This window comes from Stenella coeruleoalba, assembly GCF_951394435.1.
Source record: "Stenella coeruleoalba genome assembly, chromosome: 11".
NCBI classification, from domain to species: domain Eukaryota; kingdom Metazoa; phylum Chordata; class Mammalia; order Artiodactyla; family Delphinidae; genus Stenella; species Stenella coeruleoalba.
In genome coordinates this window covers 95663212-95685212 of record NC_137157.1, presented here as the reverse complement: position 1 = coordinate 95685212, position 22001 = coordinate 95663212, and the positions used below count along the sequence as shown (strand labels likewise).

Below are 22001 nucleotides of genomic sequence, written 5' to 3'. Positions count from 1 at the left end.
TCTGTATGTGCGGACTTTCTGGGCAGGAAAGGATTTGAGCAGACCTGGTGTCACAGACCTGGGGTTTACCCCCCTCCCTGCTGCATTTGAAAGTTCTTTGTCCAAAAGCGCGTGTGTGCGGGTTTGTGGGAGGCATCCACGCTCCTTTTCCTGGACCCCAAGAGTGGAGGAGAACGCAGCCGCAGTAGCTCTTCCCACCCGCTGGGCCTCGGCGTCTGGAGTCCGGGGTCCTACGAGGCTCCTCAGGCTGTCTTCAGAGCACCAGGCCTGCTCCACCGCCGGCCGTCTGCCCTGCTCTCCCCGCGGTCTGTTTCTTGGTCCACACCACCCTGCTGGTACTAAAGCCCGCGTTCTCCACCTTCTGCCAGGCGTCCTCTGACTCCCGGCTGGCTCTCACCCCGGCCTCTCCCAGGGCTGGGGCTCGGCCCCATCAGCTCCCGTCGGCACCGCTCATTCCTCCTCTCTTCCTCTCCTCCCTCCTCTCTATCTCGCCTTCCTTTCCCCTCCCTCTTCCTTCCCCGTTTCCTCCCTCTTCCTCGCGGCTCCCGCAGTTCCCTCCTGCAGCCGGCCGGCGGCTCTCGCACGATGTTCCGGCTCCTCCAGTGGCTGCCGCTCTTGCTGCTGCTGCCTCCCCCGGGGTCCCCCGAGCCCCCCGGCCTGGCCCCGCTGTCCGCGGGGGCGCCCCCCCAGGCCCCCGACTTGCTCTACGCCGACGGGCTGCGCGCCTACGCGGCGGGGGCCTGGGCGCCGGCGGTGGCTCTGCTGCGGGAGGCGCTGCGGAGCCGGGCGGCGCTGGGCCGCGCGCGGCTGGACTGCGGGGCGCGCTGCGCGGCCGAGCCAGGGGCCGCGCTCCCCGCCTCCCCGGGGCCCGACTCCGGGCCGGGAGCGGCGCGGGGTGCCTGGGAGCCGCTGCTCCTCCGCGCCGCGCTCCGGCGCGCCGAGTGCCTGACCCAGTGCGGGGCGCGGAGGCTGGGTCCGGGGGGCGCGGCGCGGCTCCGAGTGGGGAGCGCGCTCCAGGACGCCTTCCGCCGCCGGGAGCCCTACAACTACCTGCAGAGGGCCTACTACCAGGTGCGCAGTGGCCCGGGCCCCGGGGGTCCTCCCTGGCCCCGCCGCTGTCCTCCTCCAGCTCCCGGGAGGGGCGGCGGGCCAGCGCCCGGACCCGGGTGGGGCTGTGTGGATAGGACCTCGTCTTTGGAGTCCGTCCTATCAAACCGCGACAAACACCCATCGAGGCCGCCGAGGGACAGCCTTGGGAGAGTGGGAGCGAAGTTGGAATGGGTGTCATGCGGCGGGGTGGAAGTAGGTCGGAGATGGAGGGCAGGGGCCTGGAGTTTTAGAAAGTCTTACTGAGACCTACGTGGAGTGACAGCCGCCTCTTCCCAGGAATGAAGGGGGAGGATTAGGGTTGAGATCCGCCGCTGGAGAGAGAGCATGGGGGCGGGAAAGGGGGTGAGTGTGAGCCTTCGCTTGGGGCAGGAGAGAGCTTCGGGAAAGAAAGAGGAGGGAGCGGGCCAGGGCTGAGGGGCCCGGTGTCCCGGGGCAGGGGCAATGGACGCTGCGCGATACTGGTGCGGTCCTTGTTGCCTAATAATGCCTACGTGGCCGGGGAAGGGGGGCGCTGGTCACACACACCTCAGCTCAGGGTCCTAGAGCCCAGCGGCTTTTGCTGGTCGCTCGGGTCACCTCTACTTCCGCACCGCACTTAGCCATCACTTCCACTTCGTCTGTCCAGCGAGGTCCCTCTGCCCATACCCCACCCACTCCATCACTTCCACTTCGTCTCTCCAGCGAGGTCCCTCTGCCCATACCCCACCCACTCCAGTCTTCAGACCCCGCTTCCGCTTCCGTAGCTACCAGACTCCTGAGAGCCCCAACATACTGGGGGTCTGGAGGTTGGGTGGTGGGCAGTTCTCACCTACCGGTCTTCCAGAAGGCTCTGGGGCAGTGTCAGGTGTGTCTGGGGTGCGGAGGCTGGGGAGGAGGCAGAGTCTGACACCCCTACCCCAGGGCTGACTCCCTCATCTTCCCCGCTTCTCAGCTGAAGAAGTTGGACCTGGCAGCAGCCGCAGCGCACACCTTCTTTGTGGCCAACCCGACGCACCTTCAGATGCGAGAGGACATGGCTAAGTACAGACGGATGTCCGGGGTTCGGCCCCAGAGCTTCCGGGACCTGGAGACGCCCCCATACTGGGTGAGACCCTCAGCACGACCCCTATCCCGCCCCCAGTCTTTGACTGGCTGGATACACAGGCCTCGCCGGACTGTGCATTGTCCGCTGGGCATCAGGAAGTCTGGGTACCGTCCTCTGTGACCCTGATGGGAAGTCCCTCTCTGGGACTTAGTTTTCTTCCCGAGATTCACAAAGTCCCACGTTCTAACATTTGGATTCCGAGGCCCACCCTGTATTCCCCAAGGTGAACTGGGACCTGGAGTCCAGGCCCCAAATGAGACCCACACCCCTCCCCTTCTTTCCCCCTCCCGATCTAGTCTGGCAACCCTTAACCCCAGGATTTCAGGTGACTGAACACTCCCCTCCCCTGCAGGCAGCCTATGACACCGGCCTGGAGCTGCTGGGGCACCAGGAAGCAGCATTGGCACTGCCCTGGCTGGAGGAGGCCCTGCAGGAGAGCCTGGCCCAGGTGGAGAGCTGCCGGGCCGGCTGCGAGGGGCCTGAGGAGCAGCAGAAGGCGGAAGAGGAGGCGGAGGGGACCGGGAGCTCAGGAGGCCTGTACGAGGCCATCGCAGGTGAGGAGCTGGGCAGAGGGGACCGGGAGCCCTGGAGGCCTGTACGAGGCCATCGCAGGTGAGGAGCTGACGCACTGCGCGGGGCCTCACGGTGCCCAGGGAGGTGCGACGCAAGCTGAGCGGCGCACGTGTGTCCCCCGCAGGGCACTGGATAGGGGTCCTGCGGTGCCGGCAGCGCTGTGTGGGGGACACGGCCACACGTCCTGGTCGCAGCTTCCCTGTCCCAGACTTCCTTCCCAGCCAGCTGAGGCGGCTGCACGAGGCCCATGCTCAGGGTCAGTGGGGCAAGGGTGAGCCCTGGGGGTGGCTGAGGTCGGAAACGGGGAGAGTGAGGGTTTGTCTCTGATGGTATCCTGAGCCCCGTCCCTCCCTCCCTCTGTCTGTCTCTGCATCTGTAGTTGGTCAGGGCTCCGTGGGGACCACCACCTCAGGAGGACGCTTGCTCTCCTTTGGTGCCATGGTGGAAAGCTCGGAGGGGTCACAGGGCTCCTTCTGTCCTTGCTGTTTCTCACCTTCCTTTATTCTCTCCTCTCTTCCTCTCCTCTGAACTCTGCCCACACAGCTCAGGTATGTTCCAGTAAGCTTTGGAAAGAAGCAGTGGAGGAGCCTGTCTGCTGGGTGGGATGGGGCCCTGGGAGGCCACCTTCTCCGGCTCTGCCTCTGTCCCCCTGGCTTCTTGCCTCTGCCCAGGGGTCACAGCGGTGCCCGGTCTCTGGGTCCCGCCCCACGCTGTTCTCTGTCTCCAGTAGGGAATCTGTCCCAGGCTGTGGAAAATGTGCTGAGCGTTCTCCTCTTCTACCCGGAGGATGAGGCTGCCAGGAAGGCTCTGGACCAGTACCAGGCCCAGCTAGGAGAGCCGAGACCTGGCCTCAGGCCAAGAGAGGTAGCCCCCCCGCACTCACCCTGTGAGGCAGCCCGAAATCAAACAGATATACTGGAGAAGCCACCTGGATCCCGCCCCCATTCTGGCCAAAGGCGACCCCAAGGCCAGCATCTGCTCGGTCTCCACTCCCTGCTGCCCACTGCAGGCTCTACCTCTGAGTCCAAGCACCAGCCCAGCCCTCTTCCATTAACCTCGCCCCTGCCTGCCCCCACCTGGGCACAACACACACACACACACTACCCCCAGTCTGAGCCCCGACACCCTGAAGCTGAAGGAGGGCTGAGCCGAGGGGCACAGCCAAGGTTAGGGAGCCTGCGGGCTCCCCTGCTCTCCTCCAGACTTAACTTCCCTGTCGTCCCCCCCCCCCCCCCCGCTGTCCCCCTTCTCCAGGACATACAGCGCTTCGTCCTTCGATCCCTGGGGGAGAAGAGACAGCTCTACTATGCCATGGAGCACCTGGGGGCCAGCTTCAAGGATCCCGTGAGTGACCCCACTGCTCCCCACCCGCCCCCAGGAGGGGGACAGCAGTAATGCCCTATGTGGATGTGCCGCATCCGTTCCCAACAGCGTTTCCCATTTCTCCATAACCCTTCGAGGGTTGGAGAGGACTCTGTGTCCCAGCGTCGCAGGGACAGAGGCGGGCGGCTTTGGGGTTATGCAGGCCTAAATGGTCTCTCTGCCACGAGCAAGCTCTGGACCTTCACTTGCCTCGGCCTCGATTTCCTTACCTGTAAAATGGGAACATCACACTTATCTCATAGCCCTGTTGAAGCCACGTCGCTTGCTCCGAAGTACAGAAAGCTCTGTTGCGGCTGCTTTCCTTACTCTTTGTTGTAGTTGTGGAGGGGACTAAAGGGCAGAGGTTATTCTCGCTAGTGCTACAGCATAAGGCAGGCTTCCTCAACCTTTTTGCCACTATTGCCATTTTGGACCAGATACTTCCTAACTGGGAGAAGGGGACTGTATAGGCCACCTTCCCTGTAGGCCGGCCTCTGCCCAGTAGGTGTCGCTAGCACTCCCTGAGTCATGACCATCAAAACTGCAGACATTGCAACGTCCCCTAACGGGCAAATCTCCCTGTTTGGAAACCGTTGGTTAAATCCCAACTCTGTCCCTTATCAGCTGTGTGGTCTTGGGCATGTTGCTTTATGTCTCTGTGTCTCAGAGTCCTCTCAACTGCAAAATGGGCACATTACTGCGACCTGTTTGATCAGACTGTTGTGAACTTTAAATGATAAATTCCACATCCACATATAAAGCTCTTAGAATAGCGCCTGGCAAATGGTGCTACGTAAGTTGTTGTTGTTGTTATTATTATCATCCTTATTGCAGAGTTTGGCCCAGTGCCCAGGGCTCCCGACAGTGAGTCCAGGGCTTTCTCCACCTCCACCTTCCCCTCTGGAAGCAGGAGGACCTTAATGTGGTAGCTCAGGGTCTACCGTCAGGGATTCAGGGGTGGACTGGATGGGTGATGACGCTTTTCCTGACTGTCCCAGGATCCCTGGACCCCAGCAGCTTTCATCCCTGAGGCCCTTAGAGAAAAACTCAGGTAGGAGGTGCCTTGTGGTGGGAGGGGCGTGGCCTGAGCTGGAAGGGGAGGGATGGGTCCTGGGGAAGATGGGTCTGGGCTGGCCTGTGCGTCCGCTGAGCGTGTCTCTCACCCCTGAGAGAGGATCGGGAGAAGACGCCGTGGGACCGTGAGCCTCCACAGCCGAAGCCCTTGACTCACTGGAAGGGTGAGTTCCTGGGACAGCAGGAGGCAGGAGCCTGGAGGGGCTGGGGGCTGCCAGCTACCGCTGGGCCTGCTCTCAGGGGACCCTCAGCCCCGCTCCTGTCCCTCCCCGGCAGATGTCCTCCTCCTGGAGGGCGTAACCCTGACCCAGGACGCGAGGCAGCTGAATGGGTCGGAGCGAGCGGTGCTAGACGGGCTGCTCACCCCAGCCGAGTGCGGGGTGCTCCTGCAGCTGGCCAAGGTGAGAAGACCTGTGGGGGGGGGCACTGCCGCTACTTGGGGACCCTCTGGCACAGCTGTCTGCCCCCTTGCTCTTGGCCTGCCCCCTGTCCTGCTCTCCCTGACTCTCCAGCGGGGACTGTGCTTGCCACTGCCTCCCCGCTGGGGACAAGTTGCTTTTCCTCTTAACTTAGCTGACATGGGCTGGTCATTTTACAGAAGGATTTTGTGAGAAACTGATAGGAAGAACAAAATACAAAGCATAAATGCATCAGAAAGGGTGAGTGCGCAGGTGAAGGTTCCTTGGTTGGCCGAGAGCTCAGTTACTGGCTCGGCAGACATGCAGGCTGTTTCTCCATCATCGCCTCCCCTCCTGGATTGGGTGAGATGGTCTGTATTCACCAGGTCGACTCTGCCATTTTATGAAGCTTCAGTCTCACTCTGGGCTAGCGGTTCTTCGACACACGCTCTTTGAGACCCTGCTGTATACTGGAAATGCCTAGGTTCCAGGGAGAGGTAGATGAACACAGACCGTGCATTGGGGAGCTCAGTGTATAGAGAAGGAATCAGGCATGGAGACATAATCAGAGTGGGTGGTGAGTTTGATGAAAGAAGTCTGTACAGGGTACTCCTCCACGGACTTCCCTGGCCGTCCAGTGGTTAAGACTCCAAACTTCCACTGCAGGGGGCATGGGTTCGATCCCTGGTCAGGGAGCTAGGATCCCGCGCCGAGATGCAAAGTCACGGAAGGCTTGCCGGAGGGGCTGGCATTTGAGCTCAGTCTTAAGGATGAGTTAACCAAACAGAGAGGGAAGGAAAGTCAGGCTGCAAGGGAGAAGAACAAGGGGGGTTCTGGGAACTGCAGTGGAGCACAGGAGTTAAGAACATGGGCCAGTCCCAGCAGGGATTACCTGTGTGACCTTGGGCAATGTATTTTAACATCTGTGAGCCTAGTTTCCTCTCTATGAAACGGGGCTAAATGCAGCGGTTATGTTGTAGGGTTGCTGTGGTGGCTGTGAGGATTAAATGAGTTAGTACGTGGTAAAGCTCTTGGAAGAATGTGGAAATAGCATGATCTATCGCTATTAACGTCAGGCCGTATGTTATCCAGATGCGGTGTAGGGGTGGAGGCCCAGGAGAGATGGGGAAGGGCCTCTGTACCCTACCAAGGAGTTTGGACTTTATTTGTGGACGGCTTACTGGAGGATTTAAGGAGGGGTGGACTCTTGTCTTCCTGCAGAACCTCCAAGGGCAGGGTCTGGAGCCCTCATCCTGTAGGGAGCTCCCTCTAGTGGCAGTGTGGAGAATGCAGCGGGAGAGGGAAGTGAGCGGGAGCCTCTGGGATGATTGCAAGAGGGCCGCCGCCCTAGGTTAGGTTCTCATTTCAAGGGAATGAAGATGGGGACAGATGAGAAATATTTAGAAAATCAAAGAGAAAGAATTTGAGGACTAATTCTATGTGGAAGATGAAGAAAGAATGGAGTCAAGGATAACTCCCAAGTATCAGACCTTTCTGTTCCTTGATTACACGAAACTCATTCTGGCCCCAGGACCTTTGCATTTGCTATTTCTGCTGCCTGGAACATTTTTTCTCTCAGCTATTCCTTCATATCATTTGGTTTCAATGTAGGTGTCACCTCATCACCTAGCTGTCCCCTGATCCCTGCCGGGTCACTCTCGGGGTTGTATCCCTGCTTTAATTTTCCATGTAACACTTATCACCATCTGAATTGATCTGGTTTGTTTGTTTATTATCTCAAAATATAAACCCTGCTGGAACTTTTCATGTTCACAGCTGAGTCTGCAGTGCCTAGAACAGTGCCTGGCACGTAGTAGGTGCTCAGTGCCTACTGAATGAATGAATGAATAAAAGAATAGAGTGTTAGATGGCTTGAGTGGCCAGGTAGCCTCTATATAAACCTCTCAGAGATGAGGCTTAAATACGGGGTAATTAGATAGTGGTACCTTGAGTTTCAAAAAGCAGACAGAATAGAAAAAAAGAAAGAAAAAGCAGAGAGTAGGTATCAGGAAAGGGACACTCAGATACTAGGAGACCCCCAGTTGATAAGAGTCATGTAGGCAGTTGGGTAACTGGGACTTAGCATCAAGGGTACTCAAGTTCTCCAAGAGCATGTAAGGTGAGAAGGGATGGAAGAGAGACACCTTTGCTGTTGCCACGTCCCTACCTCGAGTCAGCCAGGACCTGTCCCGACTGTCGAACCTCCTGCCAGCGTCCTTTTCCAGAGCAACTCCCCTATTCTCGGCTCATCGGGATGAGTGATCAAGCCCCTTCTGCACCCTTCCCCAGGTGTCCTTACCTCGCAGGGCCCCTTCCCCACTGTAGGAAGCTCTCCAGAGTTCTGTGCACAGTCCCTTCCGTGAGTGGGGTTCCAGATCTTTACCAGGAGTGACAACACAGATGCGGAGATAGTCATTCTCTGGGAAAGGGCAGCAGCTCAGAGAACTCCGGGAGCTTCTAGCCTCTTCCAGGGAGTTGGGAGGGTTGGAGGGAAGGCCATGTGGCCCTGTGGGCAGTGAGGTGGGCGATAGCCCGGGGCCGGGGAGGGTGACTCCCCCAGCCAACCCCCTCCCTGCTTAGGACGCGGCTGAGTCTGGAGCCAGGTCTGGCTATCAGGGCCGCCGCTCCCCACACACTCCCCACGAACGCTTCGAGGGGCTCACGGTGCTCAAGGCCGCCCAGGTGAGAGGAGGCCCCCAGGCCCTGGCCTGATGCCAGAACTGGAGAAGAGGGCCGGGCATCTCCTGTGGAGGGTTCTTCCGGGACCGAGAGTAGCCGAGTCCTCGGCCCAGGGTTGAGGAGGGACTTCCAGACCGAGGGGCCCGGGTTGCCGTCATGGAGCAGTTGGGCGGATGGGCGCCCCCAAACCGTGGGTGGAGGGCAGTGGAAGTGGGGCGGGGGCAGGGGCCACCCTTCCAGTGCCTCCCCCTTCCTGGCCCTTCCTCCTCTGCTGGCAGCTGGCCCGGGCTGGGGTTGTGGGCAGTCAGGGCGCCCAGCTGCTTCTGGAGGTGAGCGAGCGCGTGCGGAGCCTGACACAGGCCTACTTCTCCCCGGACCGGCCCCTGCACCTCTCCTTCACCCACCTGGTGTGTCGCAGTGCCATAGAAGGTAACCGCCAGGGACCCTGCCGCTGCGCCCCAGCCTCGGGGCCCCTCGGGGCCGGTGCGCCGCACACCTTCCGCAGCCCCAGCCACGTGCGTCCCAGTCTTCACTGCACGAGGACTGACTCCCCTGCCCAGGCCGGGCCCGGCTGTGACCCCGGAGCTGCAGGGTGGGTGTCGGTGGGCGGGCAGCGGGCAGCGGGGCGCCCACCAGGCCCCTTCGCTTCCCAGGAGAGCAGGCACAGCGCATGGACCTGAGCCACCCGGTGCATGCAGACAACTGCGTCCTGGACCCTGACACCGGGGAGTGCTGGCGGGAGCCCCCAGCCTACACCTACCGAGACTACAGGTGGGCGGCCCTCCAGGGGTCAGGCAGGGGGGCCTGGGCGGGGGTCTCACCACCTCCTGTCTTCCTCCCTCCCCAGCGGACTCCTCTACCTCAATGATGACTTCCAGGGTGGGCACCTGTTCTTCACAGAGCCCAACGCCCTCACCGTCACGGTAAATGGGGGCTGGGGCGGGGGACAGGGAGCCCAGCTGTGGGCTCAGGACTCAAAACAGAAGGTTCCCAGAGGCAAATGCAGGGAAGTGGCTGGGGCCGCCTTAGCCCTCTCCTTCCCTGGCCTCCCCAGCGCCTCCCACCACTTGTGTGTTCAGGGGCTCTCCGAGCCCCTCCCAGGAGACCTCCAAGGGGCCCCTCCAGGCCCTCCTAAAGGAGGGCGGGTGAAGCACAGGACCCCAAGCCCCTATTCCAGGTACAAGTTGGGGGCTAGGATCGGTGGAAGAGCGGAGCAGTGCTTCTTCATTGTGTATTGCTCTGCCTTGTCCAATTACTTCCTTCTCTGCTCACCACCGGTAACCCAAGCTCTCTTTGGGGTGGAAGAGTGTCCTCAAGATCCTTATGCCCAGAACCCGGAGTCTGGTGCTGCGCTCGTGCCTTCAGGTGGCTTCACACCTGGTACAAAGAGTTGGCCAGGAAAAGTGAGGGCACTGGGGCGGATGGAGGTCCCTTCTCTCTTTGGCTCCAACTCCTCTAGCCTCAATCTGGCACTTGGGCTCCCCAAGTGGAGGCCCATTTCCCACTTGCCCCCAGACAGCCCCTGAATTATGGAGGGGAAGTGGTGGGCAAGAGAGCTGCCTTCTCTGGGCCCCCTACCCCCGTCCTACTCCAGGGACTCAGGGCCAGGTTTTCCGAGGGCCCCTCCCTGGAGCTGCATCCGCCATGGCCCGCCAGGCGCAGGTCCGTCCTCGCTGCGGACGCCTCGTGGCCTTCAGCTCCGGCGTGGAGAATCCCCACGGCGTGTGGGCCGTGACGCGAGGGCGGCGCTGCAGCCTGGCGCTGTGGCACACGTGGGCCCCTGAGCACGGGGAGCAGGTGAGGAGCGAGCGGGAGTAGCCGTGTGAGGGGCGGGCAGGCTGACGGGTAAGGCGCAGGGGCTGAGCTGAGCCAGGGAGGGGCCTTGGGGCAGGGTGGATGCAGGAGATCAGGCCAGACCCTCCTCTCCACGCCTCCCAGGAGTGGACAGAAGCCAAAGAGCTACTGCAGGAGCCAGAGAAGGAGGAGGGAGAAGGAATGCCCAGCAGAGACCCCGCCCCAGAACCCCCCAGCCACAGGCTTCAGCGGGTCCAGGACAAGGCTGGGAAGCCGCCTCGGGTCCGAGAGGAGCTGTGAGGGGCTGAGCCAGCTCCTTGGGGATGTGGCCTCTTGACTTGTGGGGGGTCTGCCTTGATGCCAAGACCCCCGAGAAGTCCCCATGTGACAGGAGCAGAACAGCGAGCTCTCCATCCCTGCGCGCCCGCCAGCCTGGGGATCACAAGGGCCGTGCAGCCCTGGACTCAGAGGACACTGCACAGACTAGCCTGGGCCCAGCTGACGGACCTGCAGCCCTAGGACAGACAGAAGACGCGATGCTGCCGCCGTGGAGAGAAACGGCAGGGGGTAGGGCCCGACTGCTTTAAATGAGGAGAACGAGAGGGAGGGTCACCCCACTGCCCGCTCCCCGCCCGTCAATAAAGAGCCTGAAGATCCCTGAGCCGGGGCCCAGTCAAGTGTGTCGCGGCAGCTTCCCTGGCGCTGGAGGGTGGAGAGGCTGTGACCAGCCAGGGAGGCCAGGTATCGTGGGCCTCCCAGAGGCAGGGCCTCTCCAGCCTGTGATTTGTCAGGGCAATCTCGGCCACCTGCTCCCCTCGTGCAGATGAACCCTAACCCTGACAGCTGCTCCTTGGGCCTCCTACTCTAAGCCCTGTCTTCCCTCTCTGAGCATTTTGCCTGGGGCTCCGGGCAGCCTCATCCCTCTGGTTCTTGCCTTCTCAGCCCCAGCAGGACCCTGTGAGTCCTGGGGGCCAGCAGTGGGCCCAGCCCCGGATGGGAGCAGGGGACGGGGCTGCCCTCCACTTGCCATTCTTTTCTCCACCCAGAGCTGGGCCAGGCCTGTCCATCCTCCTCTCTGGAGCCCCCGGACCTTCCCCCTCTACCCCAGGATCAGACCCTGGGGGCAGCTGGCTGGGGCTTGTCCAGAAGAAGGATTATCCAGATCAGTCCCTTGTAATCTCAGCCCCAGCCCGCACCCTCCCCGTGCTCGCCGGAGCCCTCTCCGCGCCCCACCGGAGCTAAGGCGCACAGTTTTGGGTATTGACAGTGGGCCGTCTCTCACCCTCATTCTCTGGCTCCTGGACTGGTTCCTAGCCAGGCCCTGACTGCCAAGATCATCGCCACTGGTGGGGGCCAGGGCCTGGGGGCCCCCCGGAGCTGTGGTTGTGCTGCTCCTTTGCACCCCTCCCAAACCCAGCCCTTAATCCTCACAGCTTTGCTCTAATCCCATGGGGCCTGATGCTCTGCTCTCTGCCTGGAGACTGGCCGGGGAAGCACCCGCACCCCTTCCTCCCTCCGGGGCTCGTCACGGGGGCTGCTTCTCCGTGGAGTCCCGCGCTCCTGCTGCCACCCACCCACCCCCCAACCTGGGCTGGGCCCAAGCCTCTCGGAAGCCACACGCCTCCCGCCCTGTCCTCTCCCCCCACCCCGGCCAGCTGACTTCATTTGCCTGACGTCGTTGGCCCTACCCTTCCCTGTCAGTGCCCCCCCGCCCCCCGCCCCCAGTCGGGGCCAGGCCAGGCCAGCTCCCCTGGCAGCAGAGCCGGGGCAGGTGACGGGCGGGCGTCGCAGCTGAGGGAGCGAGGAGACGCCTGGGAACCGGAGCTGGAAGCCTAAAGAGGTCCAGTCAGAGCCCAAGTAAGAGGGAGCTGGGCTGGCTGTGCCCTCTGGGGCTGGGGGCTGCAGGCAGGGCTGGGCCAGCGCCGGGCCGGCTGCACAGGACTCCACACTGGGAGGGGCGGGCGGGGAAAGTGGTGCAGACCACCCAGTCAGTTCCCTGTCTGGGGACTGGGCTCCAGCCTTCGTGAGGGGTCCGGTGTGAGGTGTGAGGGACAGAGACATGGGGATCCACCTACACCCACCCTGTGTTCCTGGCAGGAGCCCGAGCCACCCCTCCCGCTGCCCGCCATGGGGGAGATGGAGCAGCTGCGGCAGGAAGCAGAGCAGCTCAAGAAGCAGATTGCAGTAACCCCAGAACCCTCCCACCAGGGAACCCCAGAAAACAAGGAACCGGGCCGTGCGGGAGTGGGGCCTGCGGGGGAAGAGGGCTGGATTCACCCTTGAGTGACGCCCGAGAGACCCCTGAGCTGGAAGTCGCCAGAGACCTCCTGAATTTGGATCTCATATTTGAGAGGCGCCCCCAAACCCTAGAGCCCCAAACCCACCCACATCAGACGCCCACGCACCCCCCCCCCGACACCCTGCCCTTACCGTCCCCTGATGTCTGCTTCCCCCCAGGATGCCAGGAAGGCCTGTGCTGACACTACTCTGGCAGAGGTGAGAGCTCCTGTCCGCCTGACAGGGCCGGAGGGGAGGAGTGGGGAGGGGAGCCCCTGGCCAGCCACAGCCTGGTGCCCAAGCTCTAGTACAGCATGTCCTTGGAGTGAGGAATGACATGAATTCATTCATTCAACAAACATTTTGCGAGGTCGGTCTGCTCTGGGCCAGGCACCGAGTCGGAGACTAAGGAGGCAGACTCTGTCCTGTCCTCATCCATAAAACGTGATTACCCCGCCTCGCGGGGTGGCAAGGATGAAGAGGGGTAGGGCTTTGTCAATCAGAAGCCCTTCGCGACTCTAGGTACTAGCTGTCTAATACTGAAGTCGTCAGTTCTAAGATGCATTTTTTCACATTTTGACGTCTCGGAAATTGAGATGCATCCAACAATCGACGGTTACAATTATAATTCGCAGATTTTTTCCTTCGTAGAGTTGGTGGCATCTTAGATTGGATTAAATGTTAATAATAAGAGTAAACATTTACTGAACATGAGCCAGGCACTGAGCTAAGTTGCTTAAATACATAATTTCATTTCATTTTCATGACAACCCCATAAGGTAGGTGCTATAAACCTCATTCTACAGGCTCAGAGGAAAACAGGCTCAGAGAGGTTAAGTAACTGGCCTGAGATAACAAAGCAAGTAAATGGCAAGTCAAGTCTTTTGACCCTGGAGCCCCAGCCTAAGTCTAGAAGGTCAAAGGAGTTTCAGGGCCGTGCAGCTGCTCTGGGTACCCAGTGAGAGCTGGCCGTGCAGCAGTGGTGGGCGAGGGCAGGCTCCTAGCAGCTGGGTTCAGCCAGATGTGTGCATCTCTTCCCAAGTCTGTGTGTGGTGGTCTCACATCGGCAGCTTGGACTGGTCAAGGTGGTATTATTTGTACCATGGAAATCCCCCTCCCCCTCCCCCTCCCCCCCCAGCCCACGCAGGAGAGGTGGTGGTTAAACCCTTAGCAACATGCCTGTGTCTGTCTCCCGCATCAGTCTAAGCCACTGCCGGGCAGGGCCTGATAACTCTGAGACTGGGGCCCTGACCCTGAGCCTGGCACGTAACAGAAACTTGTACAGATCAGTGGCTGTGACACTGACACGTGGGCATGCACCCTGCTCACCCCCGATTTCCTTTTTTTTTTTTTTTTTTTGCGGGATCTCATTTCCCCGACCACCACGGATCGAACCCGTACCCCCTGTATTGGGAGCATGGAGTCTTAACCACTGGACTGCCAGGGAAGTCCTCACCCTGATTTTTAATGCTCCCTTTCCTGCAGCTGGTGTCTGGCCTAGAGGTCGTGGGACGAGTGCAGATGCGGACGCGGCGGACGCTAAGGGGACACCTGGCCAAGATCTACGCCATGCACTGGGCCACCGACTCCAAGTGAGGCTTAAGAGGCGTGGGTGGCCGGGGGTGGGTGTTAGGGGGACACAGGAAGGAGAGTTGGGTGGCACGAGCGTTCTCTCCCCAGGCTGCTGGTAAGTGCCTCGCAAGACGGGAAGCTGATTGTGTGGGACACCTACACCACCAACAAGGTATCAGCCCTGTCTCCCGGCCCCTCTGCCGCCCTCCTTCCTGGGGACCTCTTGCTCCCCTTCTCTGCTCTCCACCTGGGAGCTCAGCGCAGGCCCCCGCTGCCCTGCCCCCCGCAGGTGCACGCCATCCCGCTGCGCTCCTCCTGGGTCATGACCTGTGCCTACGCCCCGTCGGGGAACTTCGTGGCATGTGGGGGGCTGGACAACATGTGCTCCATCTACAGCCTCAAATCCCGGGAGGGCAATGTCAAGGTCAGCCGGGAGCTCTCTGCTCACACAGGTGAGTGAGTGAGAGACTGAGGGTCCCAGGAAGCCCCGGCCCTGCGGGGGGCGGCCGGCAGCCAGGGCACTGTCCTAACTACCCCCAGGTTATCTCTCCTGCTGCCGCTTCCTGGACGACAATAACATTGTGACCAGCTCCGGGGACACCACGTGGTGAGGACCGAGCGCTGTGGGTGCTGGGGCTTGGGAGGCACCTCTGTGCTGGCCTTTCTCTGTGACCCCCCTCCCCTCCCCTCCCCCCACCCCGCAGTGCTCTGTGGGACATCGAGACCGGGCAGCAGAAGACTGTGTTTGTGGGACACACGGGGGACTGCATGAGCCTGGCCGTGTCCCCTGACTTCAAACTCTTCATTTCGGGGGCCTGTGATGCCAGCGCCAAGCTCTGGGACGTGCGGGAGGGGACCTGCCGGCAGACGTTCACGGGCCACGAGTCGGACATCAATGCTATCTGCGTGAGCAGTCCCCTCACCCCCGCCCCCTCTGTTCTCTGACTCCCAGGAACACTCTCCACCTCCAACACACACAGCCTTCATCCCCTCCTGCAGCCCCCGACCCTTTCCTTTTTTTTTAATTTATTAATTTTTGGCTGCGTTGGGTCTTCATTGCTGCGTGCAGGCTTTCCTCTAGTTGTGGCTCGCGGGCTGTAGAGCGCAGGCGCAGTAGCTGTGGCGCACGGGCTTAGTTGCTCCGCGGCGTGTGGGATCCTCCCGGACCAGGGCTCGAACCCGTGTCCCCCGCATTGGCAGGCGGATTCTGATCTACTGCGCCGCCAGGGAAGCCCCTGCGCCTTTCAACTTTCCACTTTGAAATAATTTTCCCTCACAGAAAAGTTGCAAGAGTAACAAGAAGAGCTCCCATCTACCCTTCACCCATATTCACTGTTACCTTTCTGCCACATTTGCTTCATCATTCCCTCTCTGTAGAGTGAGGGAGGGATAGATGGACAGACGGACACAGACACACACACACCTAGATGTAGGTATAGACACGCTTTGTCATTAGCTTTTTCCCTGGGTTCTTTGAAAGTAAGTTGCAGATCTCATGCCTCTTTACCCATTAAATACTTCAGTGTGTACTTCCTAAAATCAAGGCCGTTCTCTTTCGTAGTCACAGTCTAATTCTTAAAATCAGGAAATTTACAGTACTATAGTCTATATTCAAATCTCACCAATTATCTGAAAAATAGCCATGTTTTTTTTCTGTCCAGGAACATGTATCACATTCCCTTGCCTTGGATTTTCAGTTCCTTTTTTTTTTTTTTAACATCTTTATTGGGGTATAATTGCTTTACAATGGTGTGTTAGTTTCTGCTTTATAACAAAGTGAATCAGTTATACATATACATATGTTTCTTTTAAACTGGAGCCGTTTGCGCCCTTTCTCTGTCTTTCGTGACATTGACATTTTTGAAGAGTACAAGCCAGTTTTCTGTAGACTTTCCCTCCATCGGGTTATGTGACATTTCCTCATGATGAGATTCAGGATATGCATTTGTACTTGGCCCTGTGCTTACACACTGATCCAGCCGACTGTAGTCGTTGGCGTCTGGGACAGCCTCCGCCCTTCTGACCATGTGACCCTGGGCACGCTGCCCACCCTCCCTCAGCCCCATGCTCTCCCCTGCAACGTGGAAATACTGTGGAGCAGGGAAGGGGGTAGGGAGCCCGGCTGCAGCTGGCATGTGACAAACGTCAGCGGTGAAGAGCGACCGTGCTGGCGGTGGAAGGGACGGGGGCGGGGGCCAGAGAGGCTGAGGGAAACAGCTGGGCCTGGAGTCACCAGGGCAGGAGCAGGGAGAGGGCAGGAAAGGCAGCGGGCTACCCAGGTCTGAGTCCTGACCCCTGGCCACCTGTACCCGCAGTTCTTCCCCAATGGAGAGGCCATCTGCACGGGCTCGGACGACGCCTCCTGCCGCCTGTTTGACCTGCGGGCAGACCAGGAGCTGACCACCTACTCCCACGAGAGCATCGTCTGCGGCATCACATCCGTGGCCTTCTCCCTCAGCGGCCGCCTGCTCTTTGCGGGCTACGACGACTTCAACTGCAATGTCTGGGACTCCATGAAGTGCGAGCGAGTGGGTAAGAACCTGCCCACCACGGCCACCTCGCTCCCCTTGTGGGGACCCTCTTACCACTGCTCCCTAATTATTCGGTAACTGAGCTCTACCCCTAGAAGCCAGCCCCCCTTGCTTCCCAATCTAGGACCACCTTCTCTCAAAGCGAAGTTGCTCTAACGGGCCCTTCTCCACTGCGCCTGCCATGGCTGCTTCCCACCGGAAGAGCTCCTCCTGGCCACCCCCAGACCTGTGGGCCTTGAATGTCCAGTCAGTGCTGGGTTTCAGGGGCATCCACCAAAGGGAAGGGCCATCTCAGGGACTATGCAGTGACAGAATTCAGGGGATGGAGAGTGACCTGGTGGCCCTGACCCCAACCTGGGTGCTTCTCTAGGACTGGCCTGGTCTGAAGCTGAATCAGATAGTGTGGCTTCTTCTCTTGGGAGAGGCCAGGTGCCCAGTGAAGATAACACTGGGCCAGAGAGTCAGGATCCAAGTCTTGATTCCACTGCTTACTTTCTGAGTGGCCTTGGGCAAGTCACTTCTCTCGGGGCCTAAATCTCCATTTGGAAGCCCTCCCCATTTTCTAGTGCCCTTGCTTTTCTCCCGGCACGTTGACATGTCCAGCCCTCCCAGGTCCCTCCCCTCCCCTCCCCCACCCCAGGTTCTGCACAGAGAGATTGGCCTCAATAGAAGGCCCGCCCCTTAGGGCTAATCCTCTTTCCTCTTCTAGTCAGCTGTGTCGCCTGGCTAACCTAGGGGCCCTGTGTGCACACACTCCCTGCCAGGCTAACTCCTCTCCCTTTTCTTCAGGCATCCTCTCTGGCCACGACAACAGGGTCAGCTGCCTGGGGGTCACAGCTGATGGGATGGCTGTGGCCACTGGTTCCTGGGACAGCTTCCTCAAAATCTGGAACTGAGGAGGCTGCAGGACGGGGGGTAAAAGGCCACGAAGACACTCGGCTGCCCTCTCCCCTGCCCGATTTCTTTAAGATTTTCTCTTCTACCCTGCAGCCGCCCTTCCCGCCCAGCTTTCCCCTTTGAGGGCGTGGGGAGTATGGGGAGAGTGCCTTTGGGAGGCAACACCAGGGACATGAGTGGGGAACTGCCCCATCTCCTCCCATGGCCTCCCCTTCTCCATGGTCCTGACAGCTTCTCCACCCTTGGCAGGCCTAGCAGGCTTCCCACTGAGGCCACAGGCCCTAGGATTCCCCCACCCCCAGAGCCACCACCTTTGTCTAGACCCGAGTGGCGCAGGGCCCTCAGCTCTGGCACTACTAGGGTCCTGGCCCCCTTCTCCTTCGTACTTCCTCCTTTGTCTACCTTCTTGCCTCTCCTAAAGCACTGGCAATAAAGTAGTGCCCTGGTATGTCTGTGATGTTTGCCTCCCACCCCACTTCTGTTCCAAACAGATGCAGGTCCCACTTAAGTAATAACGTATTGCATGTGCAATGATAAAGGCTGGGTACCAGAGAGCTGTGGGCAGAAAGGAAGGTTGAGGCAGGAGCCCAAGCCTCATGGGCAGGGCCTGAGCTGGGGCAGGAGGAGGAGGCTGGGAGGGGGGCTGTGCACAACGGTTCCCCACCGCCTGCCTTTGGTGCATATGTGTGTGTTTGTACAGGAGGGCTGTGCTGAGAAGGAATCAGATTGTAAGAGGCCTAAAAAAGCTAAAAAGTCTAGACTTTACCCTACAGGCAATGCGGGACGATTGAAGAGTTTTGAGTGGAGTAGTAACGTGATCAGCGATGCTCCTCGGGAAGATGGCCCTGGCGGCAATGTCGGTTGATGAAATGGAGGAAGGGGAGCCTGGAGGAAATGGAGGGAAACAAGGTAGGAGGTAGGTGGCAAGAAATGCAAGAGCCATAGGACAGAGGGGGATGGGAAGGGGTGGGGAAGGGATTAAAGATGCAGACTCTCCAGGAGGAAGTGACCAGCGCCTAGGCTATGGGCTATTCAAAGGGAAGGATTCAAGGTAATGGCCGAGGTTAGGGTTTGGCAACTGGGCGGATGGTGCTGCCGTTCACTCGGAGAGAGGATGGGGCAGGACGAGTAACTCTGGGGGAAAGATCACAAATTCAACTTTAGACAAGCTCTGAAGCTCCTCTGGGGCAGCCGGATGAAGATCAGGGTTAGGCAGAGAGACCTGGATGCCACCAGAATACAGACGGGTAACAGATGAAGCCCTAGAAGTGAACACCCAGGGACAGCAAGAGGAAAGGGCCGAGGACAGTGCCCTGGGGAACACCAGGATTTAAGGGAGGTGCGTAAATGAGGCTTGGAGGTGTCAGTGCGGGACACTCAGGCCGTGGAACACAAGCCCCCCTCCCCCCACCCCGCCCCAGGCTGCCTTTCTGCACACAAAAGACCCAGTGCAAGGTTTAGCTATAACACTTAAAAACATCATTTAAGTGGGAATGTAAATTGATACAGCCACTATGGAGAACAGTATGGAGGTTCCTTAAAAAACTACAAATAGAACTACCATATGACCCAGCCATCCCACTACTGGGCATATACCCTGAGAAAACCATAATTCAAACAGACACATGCACCCCAATGTTCACTGCAGCACTATTTACAATAGCCAGGTCATGGAAGCAACCTAAATGCCCATCGACAGAGGATTGGATAAAGAAGATGTGGTACATATACACAGTGGAATATTACTCAGACATAAAAAGGAACGAAACTGGGTCATTTGTAGAGATGTGGATGGACCTAGAGACTGTCATACAGAGTGAAGTAAGTCAGAAAGAGAAAAACAAAAATCGTATATTAACACATATATGTGGAATCTAGAAAAATGGTACAGATGAACCTATTTGCAAAGCAGAAACAGAGACACAGACATAGAGAACAAATGTATGGACACAAACGGGGGCTGGGATGAATTGGGAGATTGGGATGGACATATATACACTACTATGCATAAAATAGACAACTGAGAACCTACTGTACAGCACAGGGAACTCTACTCAGTGCTCTGTGGTGACTTAAATGGGAAGGAAATCCAAAAAAGAGGGGATATATGTATACGTATAGCTGATTCACTTTGCTGTACAGCAGAAACTAACACAACATTGTAAAGCAACTATACTCCGATAAAAAAAAAATCATTTAAAATCACTTGCTTTAATATACAGAAACACATAAAACACAAAGAAAGCCAAGGAAGCTCTCAGTCCCAGAGTTGGTAGTGTAGGGGGAGTTGAAGAAAACGAGCCTTTCCAGTCTCCCAGGGAAAGAAGGGGTGAGAGGACACAGAATATCACTAGGCCCCTGGTGAGTCCCAGTGCTGGGGCCATGCGTGCCCTAGTTCTCTACCAAAGGAAAGTGCTGATTTTCCTTGTCGTGGCCCTGGCCTTGCTCCCATGCTCGTCCTCCAGTTTTCAGAAGTCGTCCAGTTCCCAGAACGGCCCCTTCCTTTAGTTCCCTAACATTTTCACTCAGGGGAGAAGGCCGCTTTCCCTGCAAAAGGCAGTGGGCAAGATGAGGGAGGGCGGGAGGTTGTTCAGGGGAGAGAAGATAGGGGAATAGGGCTCCCATCTTTACGTTGGATTTCCTAGTAATAGCTTTCACCCTCTCCCCCTTTACCTGTCGTGGTGTCAGAGTCCCAGGGGAGTTGTCATCCTGCAGGATGGTGAGAGGAGATCTCCCTAGCACCTTGCTGTTTGCTTTCCATCTGCTGCACTTAGAACCTAGAGTTGGTAAGGAGTTAAAACAAGGAGCCAAGATTAGGGGTTTACAGTTTATTTCTCCTCCATCCATTCATGGACATTATCCCAGAGTGTTCTCCCAATTTCTCTACCCCATACCTTGCCCTTAGATTCTGTACCTGAAGACCAAGGAGTCTCGGGGTCTCTCGAGGGCTTGTCTGAGTCCTGGCTGGCCATAGCGGTTTCTGAGGCATGTCCTATTTCCTCCTTGGAAAACACCTGCCTGGAGGGGAGTTCAGTCTGGCTCCAAGGTGACATCTGATCCTCAAGGGAAAACTGGGTGCCCAGAGGCAAGTCCAGTGGAGAAGATGAAGGTGTCTCTAGGGGCAGCACAGGCTCTGGGGGAAGATTTAATTTGGGGTCTTCGGTCTCAAATACGTCACTCAGCTGTTTCACCAGTGGGCTTGGGGGCTCTATGGGGGGGAGAAGTGAGGTGAGATAGTGACCCTCTGTTACAAAGCATTCAGCAAGGAGGACAAGATACATGAGCCTTAGGAGTCACGCCCTGGTGGGTGAGGGACTGGGAAGAGAGAAGTTGGTGAGAGGGAGCAAAGTGTTGAGAAAAGAGTGACATGGGGGCTTCCGTGGTGGCGCAGTGGTTGAGAGTCCGCCTGCCGATGCAGGGGACACGGGTTCGTGCCCCGGTCCGGGAGGATCCCACATGCCGCGGAGCGGCTGGTACCGTGAGCCGTGGCCGCTGAGCCTGCGCGTCCGGAGCCTGTGCTCCGCAGCGGGAGAGGCCACAACAGCGAGAGGCCCGCGTACCGGGAAAAAAAAAAAAAAAGAGTGACATGGGTTCAAAGCAGGAGGATGGAGGCCCCTTCTGATAATGCTGTCACCCAAGGATGCCAGGTGACAGCGTTACCAGGATTCCCTGGGCCCAACACTTACCTCCGCTGGTCTTCATAGGTGTCCGTGCAATGCCAAGGGTAGGAGAGCGGGGATCTGAGTCCTGGGACTGCTTAGGGCCCTCCAGCTGCTCCCCTGCTGGCAGGTTTGGCTGAGGAGAGCTCTCTACCTGTCAGGACCAAAGGCTAGAACAAGTCTGGGCCCTCACTCTTCCCCGCCAGGTCTCTAGCCTCAGGTCCACACTCCAGACGAGAATTGCCAAGGCCCTCAGACACCCAGCCTACTTCACCGGGATTGAGAATGTGGAAAATAAGGCGGGGGGGTGGTGGCGGGGAGTGAGCGCTCTCAGAATCAGGTTAGGCAGAGGCCCCCAAATTCAGACAGTTTCGCTGCCTCCCCCACCCCGATCCTGAGTACCTGGATGGGAGTGCGCAGGATGCCCGCGCTGGGTGAACGGGGGTCCGCCACGCGAGCCAGCAGCTTGTTGTGAGGCGGAGGCCGCGCTGGAGTGACTGGGACGCTCTTGGCTGAGCCCATCTCAACCAGGAGAAATAGGATGGGGCAGGGCCCGGCCCGGGCGAGGAAGGGATGCCTGTGAGAAGTGACTCAGGTCTCAGTCCCTACCGCGACCACGTTCGCCCTCTGACTCCAGACCACCCGCTGAGGAAGCGCCTGGCCGCCGGGCCAGAGGTCTCAGAGGGGATGATGACTGATACAGACAACAAGGCAGCTCCTTCTGGGCCTCCGGGGCCCGCTAACTTATTCACTAATTTATTCACATCACTTACCGGGCCCCAGTTCCAGCTTTGGATGCAAAACAGCTCGATCCTCAACTCCCGAAGCTAAGTTTCAAACTTCCCGCCACGCCCCTGCCTTGACCCTATTGGCTGAGTCGACCCTGGTTCCTATAGGTCCGCTATGTGAGACCCGCCTCCAGTGCAGGAAGCCATTGGGCTGGGAGGACGTCTATCATGGGGACTGTGGGGCCAATGGACGACGGCTTGAC

The 22001-nt window shown here is 58.8% G+C and overlaps 3 protein-coding genes across 7 annotated transcripts; 2 read left to right on the top strand and 1 right to left on the bottom strand.

Moving 5' to 3' along the window:
* The first annotated feature begins 322 nt into the window (after positions 1–322).
* Positions 323–11925, top strand: P3H3 (prolyl 3-hydroxylase 3). 5 transcript variants are annotated; one of them, XR_013830440.1, is made up of 16 exons: positions 323–1071; positions 2042–2194; positions 2547–2748; positions 2892–3023; positions 3495–3631; positions 4022–4111; positions 5128–5180; positions 5300–5367; positions 5480–5604; positions 8182–8283; positions 8559–8709; positions 8934–9051; positions 9128–9203; positions 9937–10077; positions 10219–10641; positions 11121–11925. XR_013830440.1 is itself a non-coding variant. In XM_079936449.1 (15 exons), exons 1-15 carry the CDS (start codon positions 586–588, stop codon positions 10372–10374), a joined length of 2187 nt encoding a protein of 728 aa, XP_079792575.1. In that variant the 5' UTR covers positions 323–585; the 3' UTR covers positions 10375–11925. The 5 variants fall into 5 exon arrangements, 3 of the variants coding, with proteins under 3 accessions (XP_079792575.1, XP_079792574.1, XP_079792576.1); XR_013830441.1 differs by lacking the exon at positions 11121–11925 and having other exon boundaries at positions 9875–10077; positions 10219–10355; XM_079936449.1 differs by having other exon boundaries at positions 3498–3631; positions 10219–11925.
* A 276-nt stretch (positions 11926–12201) lies between these two features.
* On the top strand, positions 12202–17831 carry GNB3 (G protein subunit beta 3; the record flags this gene model as incomplete). Its single annotated transcript, XM_079936513.1, has 9 exons — positions 12202–12258; positions 12532–12570; positions 13837–13943; positions 14032–14095; positions 14213–14375; positions 14464–14530; positions 14628–14829; positions 16239–16455; positions 17244–17831. The coding sequence occupies 9 exons, from the start codon at positions 12202–12204 to the stop codon at positions 17348–17350; spliced, it is 1023 nt and encodes a 340-aa protein (XP_079792639.1). The 3' UTR covers positions 17351–17831.
* Positions 17832–19674: 1843 nt separating this feature from the next.
* On the bottom strand, positions 19675–21810 carry CDCA3 (cell division cycle associated 3). Its single transcript, XM_079936504.1, has 6 exons — positions 21784–21810; positions 21413–21587; positions 21038–21164; positions 20266–20559; positions 20025–20128; positions 19675–19898 (listed from the first exon to the last, which is right to left on the bottom strand). Exons 2-6 carry the CDS (start codon positions 21530–21532, stop codon positions 19743–19745), a joined length of 801 nt encoding a protein of 266 aa, XP_079792630.1. The 5' UTR covers positions 21533–21587; positions 21784–21810; the 3' UTR covers positions 19675–19742.
* Between the last annotated feature and the right edge of the window lie 191 nt (positions 21811–22001).

Excerpts from the sequence above, each read along its gene's own strand:
- P3H3 (XM_079936448.1), top strand. The coding sequence starts at position 586 with ATGTTCCGGCTCCTCCAGTGGCTGCCGCTCTTGCTGCTGCTGCCTCCC. Across the intron at positions 4,112-5,127 it reads GGGCCAGCTTCAAGGATCCC|GATCCCTGGACCCCAGCAGC; the intron begins GTGAGTGACCCC and ends TGACTGTCCCAG. Across the intron at positions 8,284-8,558 it reads CGGTGCTCAAGGCCGCCCAG|CTGGCCCGGGCTGGGGTTGT; the intron begins GTGAGAGGAGGC and ends CTCTGCTGGCAG.
- CDCA3 (XM_079936504.1), bottom strand. The coding sequence starts at position 21,532 with ATGGGCTCAGCCAAGAGCGTCCCAGTCACTCCAGCGCGGCCTCCGCCT. Across the intron at positions 20,560-21,037 it reads ACCTATGAAGACCAGCGGAG|AGCCCCCAAGCCCACTGGTG; the intron begins GTAAGTGTTGGG and ends TCCCCCCCATAG. Across the intron at positions 19,899-20,024 it reads GGACTCTGACACCACGACAG|GGAAAGCGGCCTTCTCCCCT; the intron begins GTAAAGGGGGAG and ends TGCCTTTTGCAG.